The sequence below is a fragment of the Pipistrellus hanaki genome (assembly GCF_964339955.1).
Source record: "Pipistrellus hanaki genome assembly, chromosome: 2".
Classification (NCBI taxonomy): Eukaryota; Metazoa; Chordata; class Mammalia; order Chiroptera; family Vespertilionidae; genus Pipistrellus; species Pipistrellus hanaki.
Genome location: NC_140504.1, coordinates 198,126,674 through 198,148,700, shown reverse-complemented (window position 1 = coordinate 198,148,700; position 22,027 = coordinate 198,126,674). Strand labels below are relative to the sequence as shown.

The following is a 22,027-nucleotide window of genomic DNA, read 5'->3' as shown; positions in this document are numbered from 1 at the left end:
TCCCTGCACCTGCAGCTGCCTGGGCCCCCCCCTCCCCCCCCCCGGACAGGGCCAGCACCGCACCCTCAGAGACACTGCCCTTGTTCTGCCCTTGTTCCTGGCGCGGGCAGCATCCCCTGTGTTCCCCCCTCCCCCCACCCCGAGGGCATTCAAGGTTAATACCGCCCATCCAGCCCTCCCCTGTGCTTTCCCAGGGTGAGCCTTCCGCAGGCTGAGTTGCAGCCATTCATTCATTCATTCATTCATTCAACACTTACCTGAGCGTCTACTGTGCCGGGCACAGCTGTGGACACAAGACAAGGCTGGCAACCTCGTGGGAGGGAGACCGATCACAAATGAGACATGGGCGCAGTTCGAGGCATCCGGAGGGATAGGTGCTGGGGGGGGGCGGGGGGCGGTGATACCGGGAAGGGACTGGGGGGGCGGGGGGGTGACGGGGTTTGCTGTTTGAGGTAAGATGTTCGGGAAAGACTCGGTGAGAAGGCGGTCTTTGTAAAAGAGCAGCAGTGGGCGGGGGGGGGGGGAGTTGGTTCAGAGGGACCTCGGGTCAGAGGCTCAGGTGGAGGGAGGACCAGTGCAAAAGCCTCGAGGCTGAGTGTCTGCGGGTTTGGGGCTCTCAGGAGCCCGTGTGCGGGGTGAGGTGAGAGTGGGGACAGTGGGGAGGGGGGAGGGAGAGGCAGGTGGGGGTCCCAGGAGGTGCTGGGACTTGGGCTTTCGTCCTGAACCAAGTGAGGAACCGTTGGCGGGTGGGGGCTATTATATGACGTCATCTGATCGATGCCCAGGAGGTCCTCCCGGCTCCCGTGAAGCAGACTGTGGGGGGAGGTGTGGCCGGGACCCGGGAGAGCTGGTGGGGATCCCCGCGGAGGGGGGCTCCGGATGCCCCTGAGGGGGTGGGGTGGGTCCTTGCTGGCTGGGAGCGGCCGCGGAGGGACAGGCGGGGCGCCACGGGAGCTCAGCACGACCTGCTGCTGCTGCAGATGCTCCCGCAGACTTGGCTCTGGGCGGCTGTGGGCAGAGGGGGGCGCGGCCGTTGGTCCCGGCTTCAGGCCTCGCAGGTGCATCAGGCGGTGGTCGGGCCGGGCTCATGTTCAAAGGCTCCACTGCGGAAGCCCCCCCCGGCCCCCAAAATGCACGGTGGTTTGGAGGGTTCCGTCTGGGGGCCAGAGGTCACCCCCAGTCCCCTGCCGTGTGGGCCTCTCCGGCATGGCCGAGAGCCTCATCAGAGCCAGCGAGTCAGAAAGGAGCTGCCGCAGCGAGACAGGAGGTGCCACCCGTCCTCATCCCAGCAGGGACGCCAGTGCCCGCCCGTGCCCGTCTGTGGTGAGGAGCCCGCCGCTGGGCCGCCCGCACCCAGGCCGGGGCTGACGCGGAAGTGAGTGCCCGAGCCGGGAGGCGAGGCCTCTGACAAGCTGCTTCCTTTTTTCTTCTTCTTTTTAAAAAAATATTTTTTCATTGATGTCAGAGAGGGAGGGAGAGAAACATCCATGACGAGAGAGAATCATGGGCCGGCTGCCTCCTGCACGCCCCCCACTGGGGATGGAGCCTGCAGCCTGGGCCTGTGCCCTGACCGGGAATCCAACCGTGACCTCCTGGTCCACAGGCCGATGCTCAGCCACGGAGCCACGCCGGCCGGGCGCAAGCTGCTTCCTCACCACTGAGCAGTCCCACCAGAGGCCCGCAGTGGCTGGAGTCGGGGTGGGGGGCAGCCAGGATGGCCCCGGGCTGGAGGAGACGGTCCAGAGACCCGAGTCCACAGAGGCCCCGGCGCCTCTGTTTCTGCAGTTGGGGCAACAGAAATGGGCTCCCAGAGGCTTGGCAATGGGCGAGGGACCCCCCAGGAGCGCTTGGGGGGGGGAGGGGAGGGATGGGGCGGTCATCAGCCTTGTCCGTGTCCCCGTGGGCCTGCCTGCCTGCCTGTCTGTCTGTGTGTCTGTGTGTCTGCCTGTCTGCCTGCCTGCCTGTCTGTCTGTGTGTCTGCCTGTCTGTCTGTGTGTCTGCCTGTCTGTCTGTGTGTCTGATGAAGGACAGGCGATGACCTTTGCCCTTGAAGAGCCTCCAGGCCACGCCACGCCGGCCTTCCTGAACCCGCTCCCTCCTCTGCTTCCCCCCCAGAGTCTTCCAGCGTGACGGGTGCAGGCGGGACCAGCGGCCGGCTCCATGTACCCAGAATCCACCACGGGCTCCCCGGCTCGGCTCTCCCTGCGGCAGACGGGCTCCCCCGGCATGATCTACAGGTGACTCCCGCCCCCAGCCCGCCCCGGTCAGCCCTGCCTCAGGAGGAGTCCCCGAGGCCACTGTCCTCCCCTTGGCCCGGGGAGGGACCACATGAGGCCCCTGGGCTGCGAGGGGCAGCGGCAGCGTGGTCCCTCCCGCTCCCCATGCCCTGGGCGCCGCTCAGATGCCGGGGGATTGGAGGGGGGCGGCCAGGTCTCCCCAGGCACCTGGAGAAGCCTCTTCCAAACTCAGCTCAGGTCTCTGGGTAAATCCCAGGTGGATCACGGGGGTGTGGTGGGGGCGCATTGGGCTGAGCTTGGAACCCAGGCTGAATCACTGCATGAACGCCGGGCCCAGATGGAGTCCTGGGGCCCTCAGCCCTGGGGCCCTCAGTCCTGGGGCCCCTCAGTCCTGGGGCCCTCAGTCCTGGGGCCCCTCAGTCCTGGGGCCCCTCAGTCCTGGAGCCCCTCAGTCCTGGGGCCCTCAGCCCTGGAGCCCCTCAGCCCTGGAGCCCCTCAGTCCTGGGGCCCTCAGCCCTGGGGCCCCTCAGCCCTGGGGCCCCTCAGCCCTGGGGCCCTCAGTCCTGGGGCCCTCAGTCCTGGAGCCCCTCAGTCCTGGGGCCATGGGACCTCTCGGCAATTATCAGGGCCTGGGCCACAGCCAGTGTCCCTGGGCACCGCAGGGGGAAGGGCTGTCCCTCCCTCATCAGGACCCTAAGAACCCACGGGAGTGGGGTGACAGCAGGGTGACAGTTGGAGGGGTTTTCCCTTCTTGTTCGAAAGCGTGTTTCCTTAAAACCCAGACAGGCCTTCCCCAGGGGGAAGGGGGGTGACCTCCTGTCTTGTTCCCCCTTCTCTCTGTGTGTGAGTGAGGCTGGCACAGGGCCTCTGCCCCCGCGAGCCACTGGGTGGCGCTGCTGCCGAGCACTTGGGACCAGGCCGGCACGCATCCTCTGAGCCCGGGAGCCAGGGCGCAGGGTGGGGCCGGGGCTGTGTGTCACCACGACTCCGGGCTGGCACCTCCGTGCAGTTAATGCCAATTGTGGACTCTCTTCTCTCCCTCCTTCTCTCCCCCATGCTGCCGCAGTACTCGGTATGGGAGCCCCAAAAGACAGCTCCAGTTCTACAGGTAACGCGCCCTCGTGTCCCTAAGCCGGCGCCAGGGCCGGGAGCGGGGGAGGGCCGAGCGCTCCAGTCCTTCGAGGTCAATGCATCTGTCAATCAGTCAGCAGGGCGCACTGGTGGTTTCTGTGAATAGAAATTCCTCAAGGAGGCCCCCTGTTCCCTCGCCCGCCCGTGCCAGCTGCTCTGTCCTGGCGAAGGCGCGAGGTGGGGCCGCGGGCCGATGTGGGATCGGCGTTGGTTTGGGCAGAGGGGCCGTGATACCTGCCCAGCCGGCGGGCGCCCCCAAACCTCCCTCGGGGCGCGGGGCAGGGAGGCGCTTTCCTGGCCGTCCTGGGTCACGGTTTCGGGGTTCTCAGCCCCTCCACCCTGTCCCCTCTCCTTGGATGTGAGCCCATTCGCAGCCTCGCGGTGACCAAAGGCCAGCTCCCGCTCGGGGCGTGCGGCTCTGGCTCCGGGTCCGAGTGGTCTGGGTGGGGGAGCAGACTGGCTGGCGTCGTTCTGATGCGTTTCCTTGTCCCTTGTCGGTGAATCAGCGCCCCGGTGTTCGCAGGGCGAGAGGCTCTGTCCCCAGGGACATGGGACGTGGTGCGGAGGGGACGGGCGGGTGAGCCGGCAGGGCTGCCCAGCCTGTGCAGCGGGAGGTGCCTGGAGGGCGGCGCTTCCTGGAAAGCCGGTAACTCTGGGTACTTCGCCACGTTTCTCCTTTCGGGAAAACGTCAGCCCCAGCCCTGGGATGGTGTGGGGACTCTGCAGCTCTTGGGGGCAGGGCCCTGGTGTGTGGCATTCGGGCCTGGGGAGCCTCTGGGTCCAGAGCCAGCTCCTCGGCGTCAGCACGCCCCCTGTGACGGGACCGGTGGTTCCTGTGATGCACCAGGAGCCTCGGGCGGAGGGCGGCAGGGCCTCGTACGGCTCTTTCCTTCTGGCACCGCTCACCGTGGCCCTGGCCTGGGTCTCCGGCTGCTGGTGCCGCTGCTCCGGTGCCTCCCTCCGGGCGGCCCCTCCTGGCAGAGAGTTTTGAGAGGGAGCCGCCTCCGTTCCACTCTGTGTCGCTGCCATGATTTTACCTGAACGTGTTGGATGTGAACTGGGCTTGCGAAGGCGCTTGGATGAAATGTGCACGGGTGTCGGTGTGCAGCGGCCCAGCCCGTCCGAGCAAACGGGTGGCACTCGTCCGGCAGGACCAGTCCCGAGGTGCTCTGGCCTTGCACCTCCGCCATCGGCCGCCTCGCTCCTGGGAGGAAAGGAGCACAGGACGGCAGGCGGGAAAGGCCTGTGTGGGTCCTCGTCACCAGGCACTGACGTGGCTCCGAGGGGTTTGAGTCGGTCCGCGCTGTGGAGCCGCTCCTGGAACAGTGCCCTCAACCCTATATCCGTCAGCCGTTCCACAGAATGCTGCCTAACAAACAGCCCACACTCATCCTGTCTGATGAAGAGGGAATATGCTAATTGACCCTCACACTGCTGCAAAGATGGTGGCACCCAGGCCAATAAGGAGGGAATATGCTAGTTGACTTCCCCACCCTCAAAGATGGCAGTGCCCACAGCCAATAAGGAGGCAATATGCTAATTGACTGATACACCCTCAAAGGTGGCAGCACCCACAGCCACAAGATGGCAGTACCCAGTCCCCATGGCCCCACCAGGCCACCTACCTCCCAAGGTCCCCTCAGTCCCCCCTCAGTCCCCCAGGGCCACCCGAGGCTCAGGTAACCAGGGCCAGCCGAGGCTTGCGCTGCCGGCAGTGGCAGCAGCAGAGGTGTGATGGGCCGTCACCTTCCCCTGATCACCAACCTGGTCACCTCTCGCCCCTGAGGGCTCCTGGACTGTGAGGGGGCAGGCCGGACTGAGGGACCCCTCTCCAGTGCCTGAATTTTCATGCTCGGGGCCTCTAGTCGCTGTAGAAGAGCCATTCATTCCTTGCTTATGTGCCGGGGGTTGAAGAGAGCCAGTCCATCCAGGCGGGACTGGGCACTGAGCTGCAGGTCGGGTCCAAGTGCTCATCCTCCCATCCTTGCTCGCCAGGCCTGTCCCAGGCCCGTTCTCCTCGTGGCAGAAATGTATGTGGGGGGGGGGGGGGGGCAGAAAACTGTAAGGTCTCTGAAGGCCGAGGTTAGAGCCCACGCACTGTCACTTCTGCACATTCTTTTGGTCAAAGTGAGTCCCACAACCCAGCCCAGTGTCCGAGGGCAGGGAAGATACACCCACCATCACCCATGGGGGAACCAGGGACCTGGAGGGACAGAGGGTCGGCAGCAGGGATGCAGCCTCCCCGAGCCCACGTGCCCTGTGGTGCCCAAGGTGCAGCGCGCCTGGGAGAAGGGTCGGAGCGGCCGGGTTCCGAGGAAGACGGGGCCGCAGCCCGCCCGCCCGGCGTCAGGGAGGCTTCGCCGAGAAGGCGGCACGGGCGCTGAGCGGGGCCTTGAGGTCAGGACAGGACTCAGCACAGAACCGGGGAGCACGTCCCAGTCCAGCGACAGCCTGAGCCCCGACGGAGAGGTGCAGAGAACAGGAAGGGTGGGCCATCGGGGAGGGGTCGGCGGGACCGGACTCGAGCTCGATGGGGGCTGGGAGGGAGGAGCTGGCTGCGGCCATGGCGGTGTCTGAGCCGGGCAGGGATCCGGCTCCGCTGCAGGGAATGAGACGGGGGCAGAGAGGCTGGCTGTGGGCGACCAGGAGAGGGGGAGGGCTGAACCGCAGGAGCCGGGAAGAGGGAGGGCGGGAGGGGACGGGGCATAGGAACAGGGTGTCTGGAGCTCACGCATGGCTGGTCAGCCAAGACAGAGGGGCAGCAGTGGACGGGGGAAGGAGACTGTCCTCCTTCGAAGCATATCGGCCGATGACAGCCAATCACAGTGAGGCCCCGGGCCGCCTCCTGCCCAGGGGGACACATGAGGACTCCGGCCTTTTAGAAACCATCTCACGTCCGTCACTGAGGCCTCCCCAGGGGATAACCTGCCAGTCACCGCGTGTCCTCTAGGCCATGCACTCACCGTCCATGAGCTTTCTCCTCCGGCCCGGGCCTGGGGCCCCGATCCCTCTCCCCCCGCCCCCCCCCCCCCGCCCCACCTGCAGGCTGGTGGCCGCCATGCTGTTGGCGTGTCTGTCAGGAGAAGCAGCTCAGCCTCTTCCTGTTCTCCGGAAGTGATGTCACACAGACTCTTTGGCCCCCTGTGCTGTGCCAGCTCAGCCAGGCTCGGTGAGCCTGAAGGGGAAGGGGGCCAGTGAGGGATGGAGAAAGACAGACAAGAGAAGAAGCTGGGGCTGGGTGGGATGCTGCTTTTCTGATTAGAGAGACAGCTCGCCCCTGCCAGCCGAGTCTTTACAGCCGATGCCACGAGGCAGAGGAAGGGTGTGGTCAGGGTGTTCACAGCGCTCTCCCGGTTCCGCACCGACTCGGTGACAGGCACCTGGTCCGCTTTGTTTCCTCGCTGCGCCTCCCGCAGCCCGTGTCGCTCAGCCCCGTGGGCCACAGGCTCGGACCATCGGTTCAGGCTCACAGCACAGCCTGTGGCTGTAACTGAGCTGGGACTGCACGTGGCTTTGCCACAAGAGGACCGTGCCCTCTGCTGAGTCCCAGGCTTGAACCTGTCCGTGGGCTGAGCCGCTGTCCACAGCACCTGGGGTCATGACCCTGGGACAGGGGCTCCCCATAGCTTCCCCCCTCCCCCCTGAGCTCAGCCTGGAAGCATTTCCCGGGACACCGGGGCAGGCCACCCGCGGTGAGGAAGGGTCCCTGTGCCCCTGTCGCAGGGAGAGGCTGAATGGTATCCAACAGCAGGCTTCCCGAACCTTCCGGCCGTTTCCAGATCCTGGCTGCCAATCTGGGCGCACCCCAGTGGAAGGGAGGAGGGGCGTCCGTCCACAGGTGCTGATGGGAGGTCTCTTCAGAGACCTAAGGGCGGAGGTCACATACCACGGGGACCCGGCTCCCCTCCTGCAGACACAGCCAGGGACACGAGGGGGACGGGGCTGTGCACCCGGGTCCTTCCCACCCGGGTCCCCGGGGCCCTGGCCCTGGCCATCGGGGGCAGGGGAGGCAGGGGTGGCCCGGGGCAATGGCAGGACCCCGGCCGGTGCCCCCCGCAGGCCCCAGCACCGAGTCGGCCTGCCGGCGGCACCGAGCTGCACTTCCCGGCGGGCGGGCGGCGTCCAGGGGCTGAGGCCTCCTGAATAATTCAGCCTGTTTCCGAGACAAACGCCCTAATAGGACTAATGGACTAGCTGCCTCCCAGCCGACCCCTGGGGGCCGCGCCGCGGGCAGCAGCTGCGCCGGCTCCGCAGCGACACTCCCTAAGAGAGCGGCAGCGAGCAGCTGCCTGCAGACCCCGGAGCCCGCTCAGCGGCGGGCGTCCTTCCCACCGCAGGGCCAGAGCAGGTGAGCGGCGCCTGCCGCGGGTGCTGCCTGCGGACGGAGGCGTCCGGGGACGGGATGACGGAGGGTGGTGCTCGGGGTGCGTCGGGCTGGTTGGAAATGAGACCCGCTGTTTGTTCAAAGCCTAAAGCCGCCCCCAGAGCCGGCCTGGGTGGCCGTGGGGGGAGCTGGGGGAGGCGGGGGCTCGGTGCTGGCGCCTGCTTGCTCCAGACCTGCCCGTCCAGGGAGGCCCGGGCGGCGGCTCTCTCCGTGGGCTCTCTCCGTGGGCTCTCCGTGGGCTCTCTCCGTGAGCTCTCTCCGTGGGCTCTCTCCGTGGGCTCTCACCGTGGGCTCTCCGTGGGCTCTCTCCGTGGGCTCTCCGTGGGCTCTCACCGTGGGCTCTCACCGTGGGCTCTCCGTGGGCTCTCCGTGGGCTCTCACCGTGGGCTCTCCGTGGGCTCTCTCCGTGGCTCGCCGGCAGGTTCCCCATTCTCCGTTTTCCCGGGAAGGGCAGAGGAGGCTGGGGGCTGTCGGGGGCTGTCGGGGGCACGCTCCTGGGCAGGCCGGCTGCTTGGCTGCGCCTCAGCTTGCTGGCGGCTCGCGAGCAAAAGCGGTTTTGTTTCTGCCCCGACGCCGTGCCCGCGCCGCGCACTGCAGCACCCGCACTCTGCTTTCGGGAACTGAGGCCGGTTCCTCCGATGGGGGAGGGATGCCGCGTTCGAGAGAGACCTGTGGGGCTCCTTCCAAGCCCCTGCTCTGGTGGCTTTCGGTAACCAGACCGGAGGTCAGACATCCGGTGTGGAGGCTCCTGGAGGCCGAGGCCGTGTGACCCCCTCTGGCTCAGTGAGGCCAGCGCCCGCCTCCCCCTCTTCCCAGGCCGCAGCTCACCCACAGGTTCCCCCGGGCCTGGCCGTCCCGGAAAGATCTGCGAAGGGCGGGCCCAGCTCCGGGAGAGCCAGTAGGGCAGTGGCTGTTAGCAATGGCTGTTGGGGCTGATTTTGCCTGGGATGGGGTGCAGGGGGGGCAGGGGAGGAGGAAGTCAGTGCTTTTGAGGTCTGAGAAGCGAGCAGGCTGGCCGGAGCCCCAAGCATTCTCCCGGGGCCCCCTTCATCCAAGGACCCAGCCCTGCTCGCCGGCCTTCAGAGGCAGGAGCCAGTCTGTCCCCCAAACCAGCGGCCCCGGGGCCAGAGGAGCCTTCCCGGCCACGCCCCCCTCCAGGGCCTCCGAAGCGAGGGTGTGTCCCAGCTCCCCCACAGTCTCCGCTGTGCTTGGCCCTCTGGCCGCAGACACCTCTGGGTGCCAGCTCCTCACCCTGCACCTTTGCCCGGGGCTGCCATGCTCACCCGCACCCTGCCGCCCCCGGCGCCCCGGACCGCGCTGGCCACACCCGGGCTGCACCATCTCAGGAGGAGCGGTGCTCCCTGCCAGGCGGGGGTGTTGGCGCCCACATTGGTCCAGACGGACGTTTCCCGTCACGTTTGGTGCCTGCACGGCGCCCTCGGATCACGCAAGCCGTGTTCAGGTCTAGAGAGGCCGGCCCCGCCTGCCCGCCCTGTGCCCTCTGCCCTGTGCCCTCCACCCTGCTGTGTAGATTTTTGTCCCCACGCCACTCAGAGCTGGTGTCATATCCCAGGATGCTGGCGGCCGCCTCCCTGTCCACGGCAGTTCCCACGGCAACACCAGCCCCCGCCCAGCTGTCGGGGCCGGTCCAGTGCAGCCTGGGGTCCTGATGGTCCCACTTCACAGACTTAAAGACTGAGGCTTGGAGCGGTGAGGTGTGGCCTGGGTTGCACGGAGCGGGCGACAGACAGGGCTGCCCTGTCCAGACCCTGGGCACCAGCCGCCTGCCAGCCCAGCTTCAGGATAGCAGCTGGGTTTCTGGAGCCACAGCAGCTCGGAGCTGTGCTGTGGGAAGTGTCTTGAAAGCTAATGGCTATTGATCTCGGCCTGGCTGGGCCTGTTCTGGGGAAGCGCCCCTCCGGCGGCAGCCTGCCCACGGGGACACGGGCCCCAGGGAAGCCAGGGCTGGCCGCGGGCCGCACAGCTGCCTCTGAGGCAGCGCCTGACACGGTTCTGCTGCCTTTCCTAAGACAGACCCGACCCTGGACCCCCGGCCCCTCTCCGGCCCAGAGTGATGCTCCTCGGAGGAGGGCTTTTCATACCGGGAGCACCCCGCCTGCCTCAGCACCCAGCAGTGACCCCGGTCCAAACCCTGGGGGTGTCGGAGGCCATGGGCCCTGCAGGCCCTTCTCCCCATGGAACTGAGCCTGGTGAATGGAAGACCTGCCCACCTCATCCCCCTGCCTGGGTCTGCGTCAGGGAGCCGCCCGGCTCTGCCAGGTGCTGTGGGCACTGCCAGGGCAACGCCCAGTCACTGCCGGGGCACAGGCTCGCAGTGGTGAAAGTGGGCAGGAGAGTCCCGCCCTCCTGGCCCTCAGGTCATCAGTGCAGCACGCAGGGTGCTCGGGGAAGCTGGCACACTGGAGGGCAGATGCCATGGAGAAGAATCACAGCGGGAAAGGGGGTGCTCAGCCAGGACAGGCGGGTTCCCACCGCACCCCCGCCCGCGGGGATCGAGCAGCAGCCCCTCCCCCCTATGCAGCCTCCCCAGGGAAAACCGCACTGTCTCCCTTGGGGACGACAGAGGCGGGGGACCGGGGAGGGGGGCAGTGCCAGGGCCTCCAGCTCCCAGGGCTGGGCTCCAGGGTCCCGCTCTGCAGCCGGCCCATCTCTCCTTGGTGATGGTGGCGCTTCTGGGGCCGCTGAGCTGGCATCGGGGCCGGGCAGAGGGCTGGGCAGGTGCAGGGGGCACTCCCCGATTGCAGACCACCCTGACCCCTGTGACCGTGTCCTGGTTACGGGTCAGCGGGGCCGCTGGGTGGAGACAGAGTTAGGAGGTGCCCTGGGCTGCCGCCCTCGCTCGTCCGAGAGTCTCCTGACGGCCGCACTCGGCACACGTCCCCGTTGCCGCTGCCCGCTCTCTCGGGAATCACTGTATGTCCGCCATGCCGGACGCCTCGCCCCCGAAGGCCCACGGGTTCCCTTGTGAGGTGGGGACTCGCTCCTGCTTCCCTGCGGCGGGACATTCGTGTTGTTTTTCTTTCATCATCCTTTAGGGTGGCGGCTTTTGACACGTAAGCTCTGAAATGTCCCTAATAACCCGACCCCTCCACTCTCCCTCACACCCTCCGCTCCGTCTCTCTATTGCAAGAATCTGCAGACGGTGACATCCTCAGTGACCACAGAGCGTGGAGCCCGGCGGGCGCTGCCGGTGTGTCCAGCGCGTGTGTGTGGGTGGCTCTCCTTCCCCACGCGTGTGATGGGCAGGTGCATGGTCACACGGCGTTTGACTCGCGACAGGTGCGCTTCTGCTGCTGCCCAGGCACCGCCTTTCCCTGGTCTTGCCCGGCAGCGCCTCCAGGGGGCGCTGTGCTGCCGTGTCTTTGGCTTTGGGGCTCCGGCTAGCTGCATGCTCTCTGCGCCCCAGTTCCGCCCGGAGCACCCCGAGTGCGCCCGCCTGGAATGCCGCTGCTCGGGGCTTGCCTCACGGTGCGGGGGCAGGGGGTGCTCAGCCAGAGCCATCGCCACGCAGCCCGGAGGACAGAGACTCCCACCCCAAGGGTGTTCACCGCGGCGGCCAGGCCCGCCCACAGCCTGGTGGCCGCTCTCCTTGGAGGACGCATCTCTGCAGCCGCCCTGCCCCGGCGCCAGCGTGCGGCGAGGGCAGTGGGGACCGCGGCCCTCCCTGACCCATCGCCGCTCGGCCTTTCCCGTCCGGACAGCGGCGGCCCCCGGGCGGGACCATGTTGTCCATGACGTACAGCGAGAGCCTGAGGAGCGTGAGCAGCAGGTGCCACTCGGACTGGGCCCTGCACCCCGTGCGGCAGACCGACGAGCTGGAGCTGCGGCGGCTGCGGGAGGTGCGGGCGGCCGCCCAGGCCCGGAACATGGAGAGCTTCCTCCGCATGCACGGCCTCTCGCTGGACGGCTGCACCGCCCGGCGCACAGGCATGAAGTACCGGTAAGGGCCGGCGCGGCGGGAAGCACCGGGACACGGCAGGGGGCAGAGGCAGCGGCGGCCCAGGCAACCCGGGTAACGGCTCCATTGTGCGCTGGAGCAGATGTCTTGCGTTTAAAAAATTCCAACCATACCCTGGCCAGTGTGCTCAGTGGTTAGAGCGTCGACCTGTGGACCAAAGGGTTGCAGGTTTGATTCCTGGTCAAGGGCACATACTTCGGCTGCAGGTTCGATCCCCGGCCCAGGGGCACGAGCAGAAGGCAGCCTATCGATGTGTCTGTCTCCCATCGATGTTTCTCCCCCTCCTCCCTCCCTTCCACTCTCTCTAAAAAACCAGTGGAAAAGATATCCCCGGGAGGTGATTTTTTTAAAAAATTCCAACCACGTAGAAACGTGGCAGAGGAACGTGGGGGGCTGTGCAGGCCTGTCCTCCAGAGACAAGCACCCGCGTGTGGGACTCGGTGACGGGGGTGCGGTGTCTGGAGAAAAGGGCGAGACGCGCTCGTGCTTCCATGTGTCTTCGGCAGCAGCGTCGCTGGGACAGAGTCGTTGCCGGGGATGACGGCACAGACAGTGAAAAGGCTCAGTCATCTGCTGCAGCGACAACCCCATCCTGGCGCCGAAACCCAGGGGTCCCGGGGGCAAGGCTGTGCCCCCGCCTTTGCGTCCTCGTGGGCAGCGGCCCTCCGCGGGTGGCCTCTGGGTGGGTGGCTGTGGCTCTCGTAGCAGAGGCTGGGGCTTCGCTGACCCTGTGTCCTCCATTCTGGTTCGCTCGCCGGTCTCTGAAATCAGCACCTGGGACAGCGCCCGGCCCGCCCACTTAGGTCTCCAACAGCCTCAGCGCGGGGCCAGCCCAGAGCTGGCGTGTTCATTGCATCCAGGCGGCGTTATTCCTGAGCTTCCCGGGGATGAGCCCCGCCAGAGCCAGTGGGCGGCCAGAGGGACCCCGTCCCCGCCGCCCGGTCTGTGCACTGTTGCCAGATTTAGCCAATGAAAGCACAAGGTGCTCACTTACACTTGAATTTCAAATAAACAACAAATTGATTTATCTTTTTCTCTTATTTAGTATAAGTACGTCCCACGAGATGTTTGGGACGTACTTATACTAAGAAGGGAGTCGTCGCTTATGGGCGTTCAGATTCCACGGGGTGTCCTGCATTGGACCTCTGCTCCCGCCTCACTCGGCCCCGGGGTCACCTGGCTGGCCTCCCGGGAGCAGAGCAGAGGCCAGCCCGGACGAATTAGCATCTTCTCCCACGGGCGGCAGGTTCGGGCCTCCGGCCTCCGGCTCACTGTTTGAACGTGTGCTTGCGGTTTAAAGAAACAGCACCCCATCAGATGGCAGCCCTGTGGGGCCCAGGACCTGGCCAGAGCTCAGAGAAGTGGGTACCACCGCTCGAAGCTCTTGGTGAAATACAGCTTCCCAGGCCCAGCCCCGGAACCACTGACCCTGCAGGCCTGAGTGGGGCCCAGGGACCGGCATGTGGAGCCAACTCCCCTGGTGGCCTGGTCAGGTGCCGAGGAGCACCCCGAGCCGGGGAGCACCCCAAGCCGGGGGCAGGGCCAGGGCAGGGCCTTCGCCGCCTGGGGCTCCCAGCAGACAGGGCATGTGGTCCCGCGTGCAGAGTCCGGCTCGTGGAGGGCATCGTTGGAGCGGATGGTTGAGCCTTTTCACACTGGCCGGTGGAGGACAGGGGTCGCCGCCGGGGCTGGCCTCTTCTCTGCTCCCGGGAGACCAGCACTCCAGGCTGCCATCCACCTCCCCACCACCCCCGGGGGCAGTGGACAGGCGGGTCCTGGGGCACCCGCCCCCTGGTCTCGGTAGGTGGCATCTGAGACCTGCCAGGGCCTTCTTGGCGAAGGCACCAGCTCTGCCCTCCCAGCCCCTCTGTCCCCCTGTGTCCCTCAGGGAGCGGCTCCTGCTGCCACGTCAGGCCCGTGTCCTGGGGCGGATGAAGGGGTACACTCACCCGTGGGGAGCGATGGGAGGGTCTCCCACCGGGGCCGACAGGCACTCGCACCTCCGGAAGCCCCTCTGCGCTGGAGGCCCACGGGGGTACGCCATCCGTGAGGCCATCCGGAGGGCCAGGCCCCGGGAAGCGCTCCGCAGGTGCCCTCTGACCCCACCTTTGTGATCCGCCCGGGACCCCCAGACCACTGGGGCTGGCAGAGGAGTCGCCGCCCTGAGCTGCCCAGCTCACACGCAGGGAGCCCAGCAGCCAGCGCCATCTGAGTCCTCACGCCTGCGTCCAAAGGCAGGCGGGGCCTCCCCTGGGTGGGCCTTCCTGGGCCCTGTCAGAGCTGAGGGTGCAGCCAGCAGGGGCAGGAGCTGGGAGGGACCCCAGGGCTCCTCGGGCCACGCCCCTCACTTTGTCATTGGAAACCAAGCCCCAGAGAGGGCGGGACACCCAGCTGGGATCCACGGAGGGTGAGCACGGAGCGTGGGCTGCCCCCTGCCCCTCCTCCTGTCACTGCCCTTTCTCAGCCCCTCCCGAGGGCAGAGAGCACACCCGCAGGGGGTCAGAGGGCAAAGCCTTCCCGCCAACAGGGTCGGCTCCCTGGGTTTCCGGAACGCCGTGAGGGTGGGAAGGGAGAGTGGGAAGGGAGGGTCTGTCCACTCCCTCCCTCTCTCCCTCGCTGAGCGTGTTTGTGGCACCTGCGGAGGCCTGGGCACCATGTCAGCGCCCGCACTTCCCGGCTCTCCGGCCCCTGAGCCCAGCGGCATTGGCACCCAGGGGAGCGGGCTTTCTCCTTCACGTCCGGGGGTCTGGCTTCTCCTCGCGCCAAGCCCCGGGGGAGGCCCCACCGGCCTGGGCAAGGACCACGGGCAGATGGTGCTGCCGGAGCCGCTGTGAGCTCAGCCGCCCCCTGGCTGTGCTGCTGCCTCTCCCGTCCTGGCCGGGCGGCCGTGAGCCCGGAGCAGCCTGTGCCGCCGCCTCCGGCCGGGGAGAGGCCTGTGCGGTCGCCTCGTTAATAATGGATCGGCCGGTGCCTCCTGAGCCTCCGCCGGCATCCGATGGACCCGGTGGGAGTCCCAGCCCCTCGGAGCGCAGCCCCGGGAGCTGAGCCGCTGAGCACCAGGCGCCCTCCGGGGGACTCGGGGAAGCCTGCACGGCAGCTGCTCCCGGAGCCTGGCCCCCGCCCGCTGCCCACCAGGGGCCGCCCCTCCCGTCAGAGGCTCCGGGGTCGCTCATTGGTCAGGAGTGACGGGCAGCCCAGCCCGCTGGACACTGCGGGGGCCGGGCAGCCGGAGCCAGAGCGTGAGGGCGGAGGAGGGACCGAGGGAGAGGTGAGAGGTGGAGTCCCCGGCGGAAGGTGCAGGGCGTCCGTCCGTTCTCCGTCCCCATCTCAGGAACCCTCTCCTGAAGGAAGCCCCGCAGTGCCTCCGCCTTCGGGGATAAAGTCTCGTCGCCGTCGGAGAAAGGCCGATGACCTGGGAGCCCGGAAGGCGGGGGGAGGCGCCCCGGAGCTGAGGGCCGGCACCCCCAGCATGCAGGTGTCCTTCGTGTGCTCCGAGCATGGCCTCAAGGGCCGGGGCCCCGACGAGCGGCTGGGCCGGCCGGCCGCCAGCAGCCCCAGCCCGGTCACCCGCGGCCGCTTCCGCGCTGTGGCCATGGTGGCCCGGAGCCTGGGGCAGCTGTCGGTGCAGAGCCACCCGAGCGCCAGCGACGACGCCGGCGGAAAGCAGCCGGGGATGAAGCATAGGTAGGAGGCGCGGAGGGCTCTGCAGGCGGAGGGCTCTGCAGGCGGGACGCCCGCCCCACCCCCACGGGGAGCCGGTAACCCCGCAGGCCCCGGGGGGGGACGGGGTGGTTGGCGAGCTCAGAGGCCAGGAGGGGACTCTGGGAGCCGTGGCGGGCGGGGGAGAGGTAACAGGGAGGCTCAGTCACCCCCGCGTCTCTTCACGGCGCAGGGAGAGGGGGTGCATGGGGGCCTGTCCGTTCCTGTGGGGGGTGGGGGTCTCCATCGCCAATGCCCTCAGTGTCAGGCTCTGATTCTGTGATGCTTCCTCTTCCCGGGAACCCCGGGCCCTGGCCACAGGCCCTTCCCCCTCAATGCCCCCCCCCCCACTCCCAGGGGACACAGGGCCCGCGGTGGTCCGAGGTCTCTGCCGCCGGGCCGGGGTGACAGGCGTTGGTGTGATGGTCCGGGACTGCCCGGTGACCGTGGGATGGAGTTAGTGTTCCCCTCACACACCCCCGGCCTGAGCCAGACCCCCGGCAGGACTGTGGCTCCAGGGCTCAGAGCTGCCTCTGGGGTCTCCTGCGGATGCTCAGCCGCTTAGGGAGGACACTGGTGGTCACATGTCCCTCCGCTCCGGCTCAGGCCCCCAGGGCTGCAGGCTCCCACTGTGTCTGGTCATGGAGACAGTCGGGGGCAGGGGCCCTCCTACCACCCCATGCACTGCACCCCACTGCTCCCCCCAGGCTCTTGCCCGGATGCTCAGTGGACTTGCTCCGGTGGAAAGGGAGGCCCAGCTCTGTGCAAAGGGCACCCACCAGGGGCAGGGTGGTGGGCACCCCGCTGCGGCCTGGCCTTCCTGACGCCCCACGCGCCTCTGCGGAGAACAGCGTTGCCTGGGGGGAGGGGAGCCCACACCATCCGCCTGCGGAAACCGGGCAGGCGGGCAGGCGCTGGCTCCCGCTCCCGGGAAGGGCTGCCAGTCCTCTCTGGTCAGATGCTGGTGGCTGGTGGCCGGTGCTGGTGGCAACTGGGAAGTTAGGGGCCGGTCCTGACAGCCGGGGTGCAGAGACTAACCCTCCCCACAGCCAGGGCCCCAAGTGGGACCTGATGCGGAGGCACCAGGTCGTAGTCCTGTGCCCCCTGGAGGTGAGTGCTGGAATCACCAAGTCCTCCCGTGACTGTGCCCGTGGCCCTCCTCCCTGGGCCTGAGGAGGCCTGGCGCTCTGAGCTCAGGAAGGACACCCAGGATGGAAGCTCTGGGGGCTCAGTTCCTGTTCAGTGGGGATCACAAGCTAAGAGTGAGCAGGACACACCCTTTCACTTTGATTCCTGTCACCCCTGCGATCTTTGAGTCCATCCCGGTATCCTCAGAGGGCCAGTTCTAAAAATACAGAGCGCTGTGTAGGCGGAAGGAGTGGCCATGAACGTGACTGCCCTCCCGAGAGCCTCAGTCCACTGAGGAGTAGATCTCAGAGCCTGAATGCTCAAGATGACTGTGTGCACCTGTGTGTTCACGTGTGTGCTCCTTGTGTGCACATGTGTGCTCCTTTGTGTGCACATTTATGCTCCTGTGTGTGCGCACCTGTTTGTGTCCCTGTGTGTGCACCTTTGGGCTCCTGTGTGGGCTCCTGTGGGTGCACCTATATGCACATCCGTGGCACATGTGCATGTATGTACACACCTGCTGGAGGCAGGACGGCCAGGCAGTAAAGAGAGAGAGATGCTCATTGGGCTGGGCCGTTGCAATCTGAGGGCCTGGGCTCAGACTCCAGCTCCACTGCCTCCTAATCCAGGACCCCATCTGTCCTCACGTGTGGCCGCGGAGAGCTGCACTTGGGGTGCAGGAGGGGGAGGTGCTTCATCCTCTGGGGGTGTCTCACAGCAGCTGAAATGGAAGTCAGAACTCAAACCACGGGACGCCCTGGCTAAGCACGGGGTTCCTGCCTGGTGGGAACCTGCCCCACGGGGTGCCTGCCCCACAGGGTGCCTGCCCCACGGGCACCTGCTTAACAGGGCATCTGCCCCACGGGGTTCCTGCCCCACGGGGTGCCTGCCCCACGGGATGCCTGCCCCACGGGGTGCCTGCCCCGCGGGGGGCCTGCCCCACGGGGTTCCTGATCCAGGGGTTCCTGCCCCACGGGGTTCCTGATCCACAGGGTTCCTGATCCACAGGGTTCCTGCCCCACGGGGTTCCTGATCCACGGGGTTCCTGATCCACGGGGTTCCTGATCCACAGGGTTCCTGATCCACAGGGTTCCTGCCCCACGGGGTTCCTGATCCACAGGGTTCCTGATCCACAGGGTTCCTGCCCCACGGGGTTCCTGATCCACGGGGTTCCTGATCCACGGGGTTCCTGATCCACAGGGTTCCTGATCCACAGGGTTCCTGCCCCACGGGGTTCCTGCCCCACGGGGTTCCTGATCCACGGGGTTCCTGATCCACGGGGTTCCTGATCCACGGGGTTCCTGATCCACGGGGTTCCTGCCCCACGGGGTTCCTGATCCACGGGGTTCCTGATCCACGGGGTTCCTGCCCCACGGGGTTCCTGATCCACGGGGTTCCTGATCCACGGGGTTCCTGATCCACGGGGTTCCTGCCCCACGGGGTTCCTGATCCACGGGGTTCCTGATCCACGGGGTTCCTGATCCACGGGGTTCCTGCCCCACGGGGTTCCTGATCCACGGGGTTCCTGATCCACGGGGTTCCTGCCCCATGGGGTTCCTGATCCACGGGGTTCCTGATCCACGGGGTTCCTGCCCCACGGGGTTCCTGATCCACAGGGTTCCTGCCCCACGGGGTTCCTGATCCACGGGGTTCCTGATCCACAGGGTTCCTGCCCCATGGGGTTCCTGATCCACGGGGTTCCTGATCCACAGGGTTCCTGCCCCACGGGGTTCCTGCCGCACGGGGTGCCTGCCCCACGGGATGCCTGCCCCACGGGGCGCCTGCTTAACAGGGCATCTGCCCCACAGGGTTCCTGCCCCACGACCACCTGCCCCTGGGGTTGCTCCATATGACTGTCTGAGGGCCACAGCCAGGGTGCAGGGGGCTGCAGGATGCGAGATCCCACTCTGCCCCCACCCTGACATCCTCAGGAGACTGGCCCCTGCCAGGGGCGCGATCCAGGCCCGCCTCCAGCCACGCTGTCGTGTGCAGGAACTGGAGGTGTGTGGCCAGCAGAGGGGCCACGTGCCTGTCTGAGGGCCCAGGTCTTCGTGCAAAGCAGGAGTCAAGCCTGGGAGTAAGGGGGAGAGCCAGCAAGGCCCCGAGTCTGCCCAGGGCAGCCCTCTTCCATCTCACCCCGAGTTACACCCCGGGGGCCCCGGCCCTGCCAGGCCCGCCTTCGGGAGCCCGGGTCTGAGCAGGCAGACTGCTGACGGGCAGTCACCGCACTGACCGGAGAACGTCCTGTCCCTGCTCATCGCACCGGCTCCCCGAGCCCCGCTGCTTCCCCCGACACGCGCTGGCCCCCGCCCGGATGGCCGAGGGAAGGGCCTGGACTATTTTTAAAGCGCCTGTGATTGCCCAGAACCGGGCGCGGTGTCCGGCGGTTCCCGGCATCTGATGGCCACGTGACCTCGGTGCTGGCCCTCGGCGCCTCCCTGGGCGAAGGCTAAGTCCGAGAGAACTCAGCAGCGTTTTCCCAGACCACAGGAGAGAGAGCGCCAAATTAACGGAGACTAATGTTATTTGGGCTTAGAGATGTAGCCAGCTATTTTAAAACGTGTTTTTATTGATTTTAGAAAGAGAGGAAGGGAGAAGGAGATAGAGACATCGATGCGAGAAACATCAGCATCGATTGGCTGCCTCCTGCACTCCCCCTGCTGGGAATCAAATCCGCAGCCTGACCCTGTGCCCCGACCGGAGTCCGTCCTGGCCTCCTGGGTCTCAGGCCGATGCCCAGCCCCGGGCGGCACCGGCCGGGCTGAGCCGGCGGTCCTGTCACCGTGTCAAGTTTCACCGGGGAGAAAGGTCTGGAGGGAACGGCTTTGCGTCTGGGAGGTTTCGGGCGGCGGCGTGTCACCGGCCGCGGTCCGGAAGGCGCGGTGACGTGTCAGGGGCCCCGCCCCCACGGGGCAGCGGGTTCCTGCAGCTCCTGTCCCTCCTCATTCCTTCTCCCGGGCCTGGCAGCGGGCGGCAGGGCCTGTGCCATCGTGTTTGCCGGGAGGCGCCGGGAGTGGGTCACCCTGGCACCGCGTGGCGTCCCACTTGTGCTGAATGGTTCCCGTGGCGGCGGGGGCGGGGGAGGCGCGCCAGGTGCTGCCCCGGGGCAGGAGGGAGCTCAGCCCGTCCGGGGGCGCGGCCGCGCCGTCTGCAGCCACAGACACCGTGGCTCCGCCGGGGTCTGCGTCCTCCCCGGACCCGGACACGGGCTGGCGCTGGGTCCCACTCGGCACCGGACTCCCCGGGCCCAGGCAGGGGGCTCGGGGAACACCTGGGCGTCGCAGACGGGGTGCTGAGGTCCCCGTGTCCGTGCCCACGTCCAGGGAGGGCCTTCTCGAGGGCTCCGTGCCCCCAGAGCGGGAAGAACCGCTGATCGGAGCCCTCGGTTCTCTCTGTTTCGTCACCAGACTGCTTCCGGGCAGGCGCCCGATTTCTCCCACGCCGGCCTTCCCGCTCCCGCGGGGAGCGTGACCTCAACACGGAGCACACCTGGCGACCGAGTACCCGGGGGCGGGGCACAGGGGGCGGGGCCTCTCTGTGCAGCAGTCACCGTGCGGGTGGCTCTGATTGGCACGTACGAGGGATCCCGGGCGCCACTGGGACACGTCAGGCTCTGTAGGAAAAGACAGGCCCCGCCGCCCCCCGTCTGGTCGTCCGCGGGGAGGGAGGCCGCGCCCCGCTCTGCGCTGTCTGCCCTGGAGACGGCACGTGTGGAGTCCTCAGCGTCCGTGCGCGGTGCCGGGCACGTGTGCCAGCCGGGGCCTCCTGGCCGCCCCTCAGAGGCCTCAGGCCCAGCGCTCGGCCAGGGAGGTGGGCCAGGGTTGGAGCTCCAGCTGCGGGGCCTCTGCCCGACGTGCCCGCTCCCCACAGAGAAGCCGGCGCCTGAGAGCCCTCCCTCCCGCAGGCCGGGAGGGGGGGGGGGGGCGGGCCTGATTTTCCTGGGAAACTTGACAAGGGCACCGGCGATTTCGAAGTGCCAAACGTTTGGTGGCGCCTGGCACTGTCTGGCATCCATGCCCCACCACGACTGCCTGTGAGGGGGGCCAGGTCTGTAACCAGGGAAACGGGCTGCGGGGGTCGGTGTGGCCCCATCGGTGATGGCCTGGAGAGCAGCTGGGGCCAGCACCCACTGAAGTGGGTGGGGGGTGGCCCTCGGGGAGGAGTGGGGCTCACAGGGGCGCCTCCCGCATTTCTCTGACTTCCCGCCGCCTGGAGGGTCGCCCCGGGCTCGTCCCCGGACCAGGCTCCTGGGATCGGGATCCCCCGGAAAGGGGACTCAGCACCGGAAGGTCAGGGCCCCGCTGTGGGGTCACCACCATCCGGGCAGCTCACACCCGTGTCCCAGTAAAGGGGGGCGTGCCTGGTGGCGGGGGAGGGGGTGGCGGTATCCCAGAGCCGCCCGGGGTCACACACAGAGGCGGGGGGGGGGGGGAGGGGGCAGTATCCCAGAGCCGCCCGGGGTCACACAGAGGCGGGGGGGGGGTGGTATCCCAAAGCCAGCTGCCCCGGGGTCACACAGGGGGGGTCGGTATCCCGGAGCTGGCCCGGGGTCACACAGAGGGGGCTCAGCCAGCAGGACCCGCAGCCCCCTCCTGCTGCGGAGGGACACGCTGGGCCGCTGCTCGGAGGACGGAGGGGAGAGGTCACTCCGGGCAGCGCCACAGGCCGCGTCCATCTGTCTCAGCCGGGAAACGAGTCGCCACGTCCCACTTCCCTCTGCGGTGGCCTCGTGGTCCCCAGCGTGGCCCATCCCAGCCCCGTGCTGAGCCCGTGTGGCCCTCTCCCCCGAGGGCCCAGCAGCTGCCTCTCTCCGCAGGGCCCCCTGGTCTCAGAGCCTCCGATGGCGCTGGCTGGGGGCAGGGGGCGGGGGCCCGCTCTTAGAACAGTGGGGGCCGGGGGGCCGCAGTGGGAAAGGGGGGGCTGGGGGACCGCATGGGAAAGGGGGGGCGGGGGGGCCGCAGTGGGAAAGGGGGGGCGGGGGGGCCTCAGTGAGAAAGGGGGGCGGGGGGCCGCAGTGGGAAAGGGGGGCTGGGGGGCCGCAGTGGGAAAGGGGGGCTGGGGGCCGCAGTGGGAAAGGGGGGGCTGGGGGGCTGCAGTGGGAAAGGGGGGCTGGGGGCCGCAGTGGGAAAGGGGGGGCTGGGGGGCTGCAGTGGGAAAGGGGGGCTGGGGGCCACAGTGGGAAAGGGGGGGCGGGGGGGCCACAGTGGGAAAGGGGGGCTGGGGGGCCGCAGTGGGAAAGGGGGGCTGGGGGCCGCAGTGGGAAAGGGGGGCTGGGGGCCACAGTGGGAAAGGGGGGGCGGGGGGGCCACAGTGGGAAAGGGGGGCTGGGGGGCCGCAGTGGGAAAGGGGGGCTGGGGGGCCGCAGTGGGAAAGGGGGGCTGGGGGCCGCAGTGGGAAAGGGGGGGCTGGGGGGCTGCAGTGGGAAAGGGGGGCTGGGGGGCCGCAGTGGGAAAGGGGGGCTGGGGGCCG

General features: G+C 67.9%; 1 protein-coding gene across 6 annotated transcripts in view; it reads left to right on the top strand.

Moving 5' to 3' along the window:
- The window catches only part of KCNAB2 (potassium voltage-gated channel subfamily A regulatory beta subunit 2), a 64,895-nt gene that overhangs the window by 21,713 nt on the left and 21,155 nt on the right, over nucleotides 1–22,027 (top strand). For 2 of the 6 annotated variants that reach the window (XM_084875826.1, XM_084875824.1), the window contains exons 2-3: nucleotides 2,116–2,237; nucleotides 3,304–3,345. In XM_084875826.1, the coding sequence (XP_084731952.1) occupies nucleotides 2,161–2,237; nucleotides 3,304–3,345 (119 nt within the window). In that variant the 5' untranslated portion in view covers nucleotides 2,116–2,160. Of the gene's footprint in view, nucleotides 1–2,115; nucleotides 2,238–3,303; nucleotides 3,346–11,480; nucleotides 11,714–22,027 lie in introns of those variants that run through there. The other 4 variants (XM_084875827.1, XM_084875825.1, XM_084875829.1 and 1 more) reach the window with 2 other exon arrangements.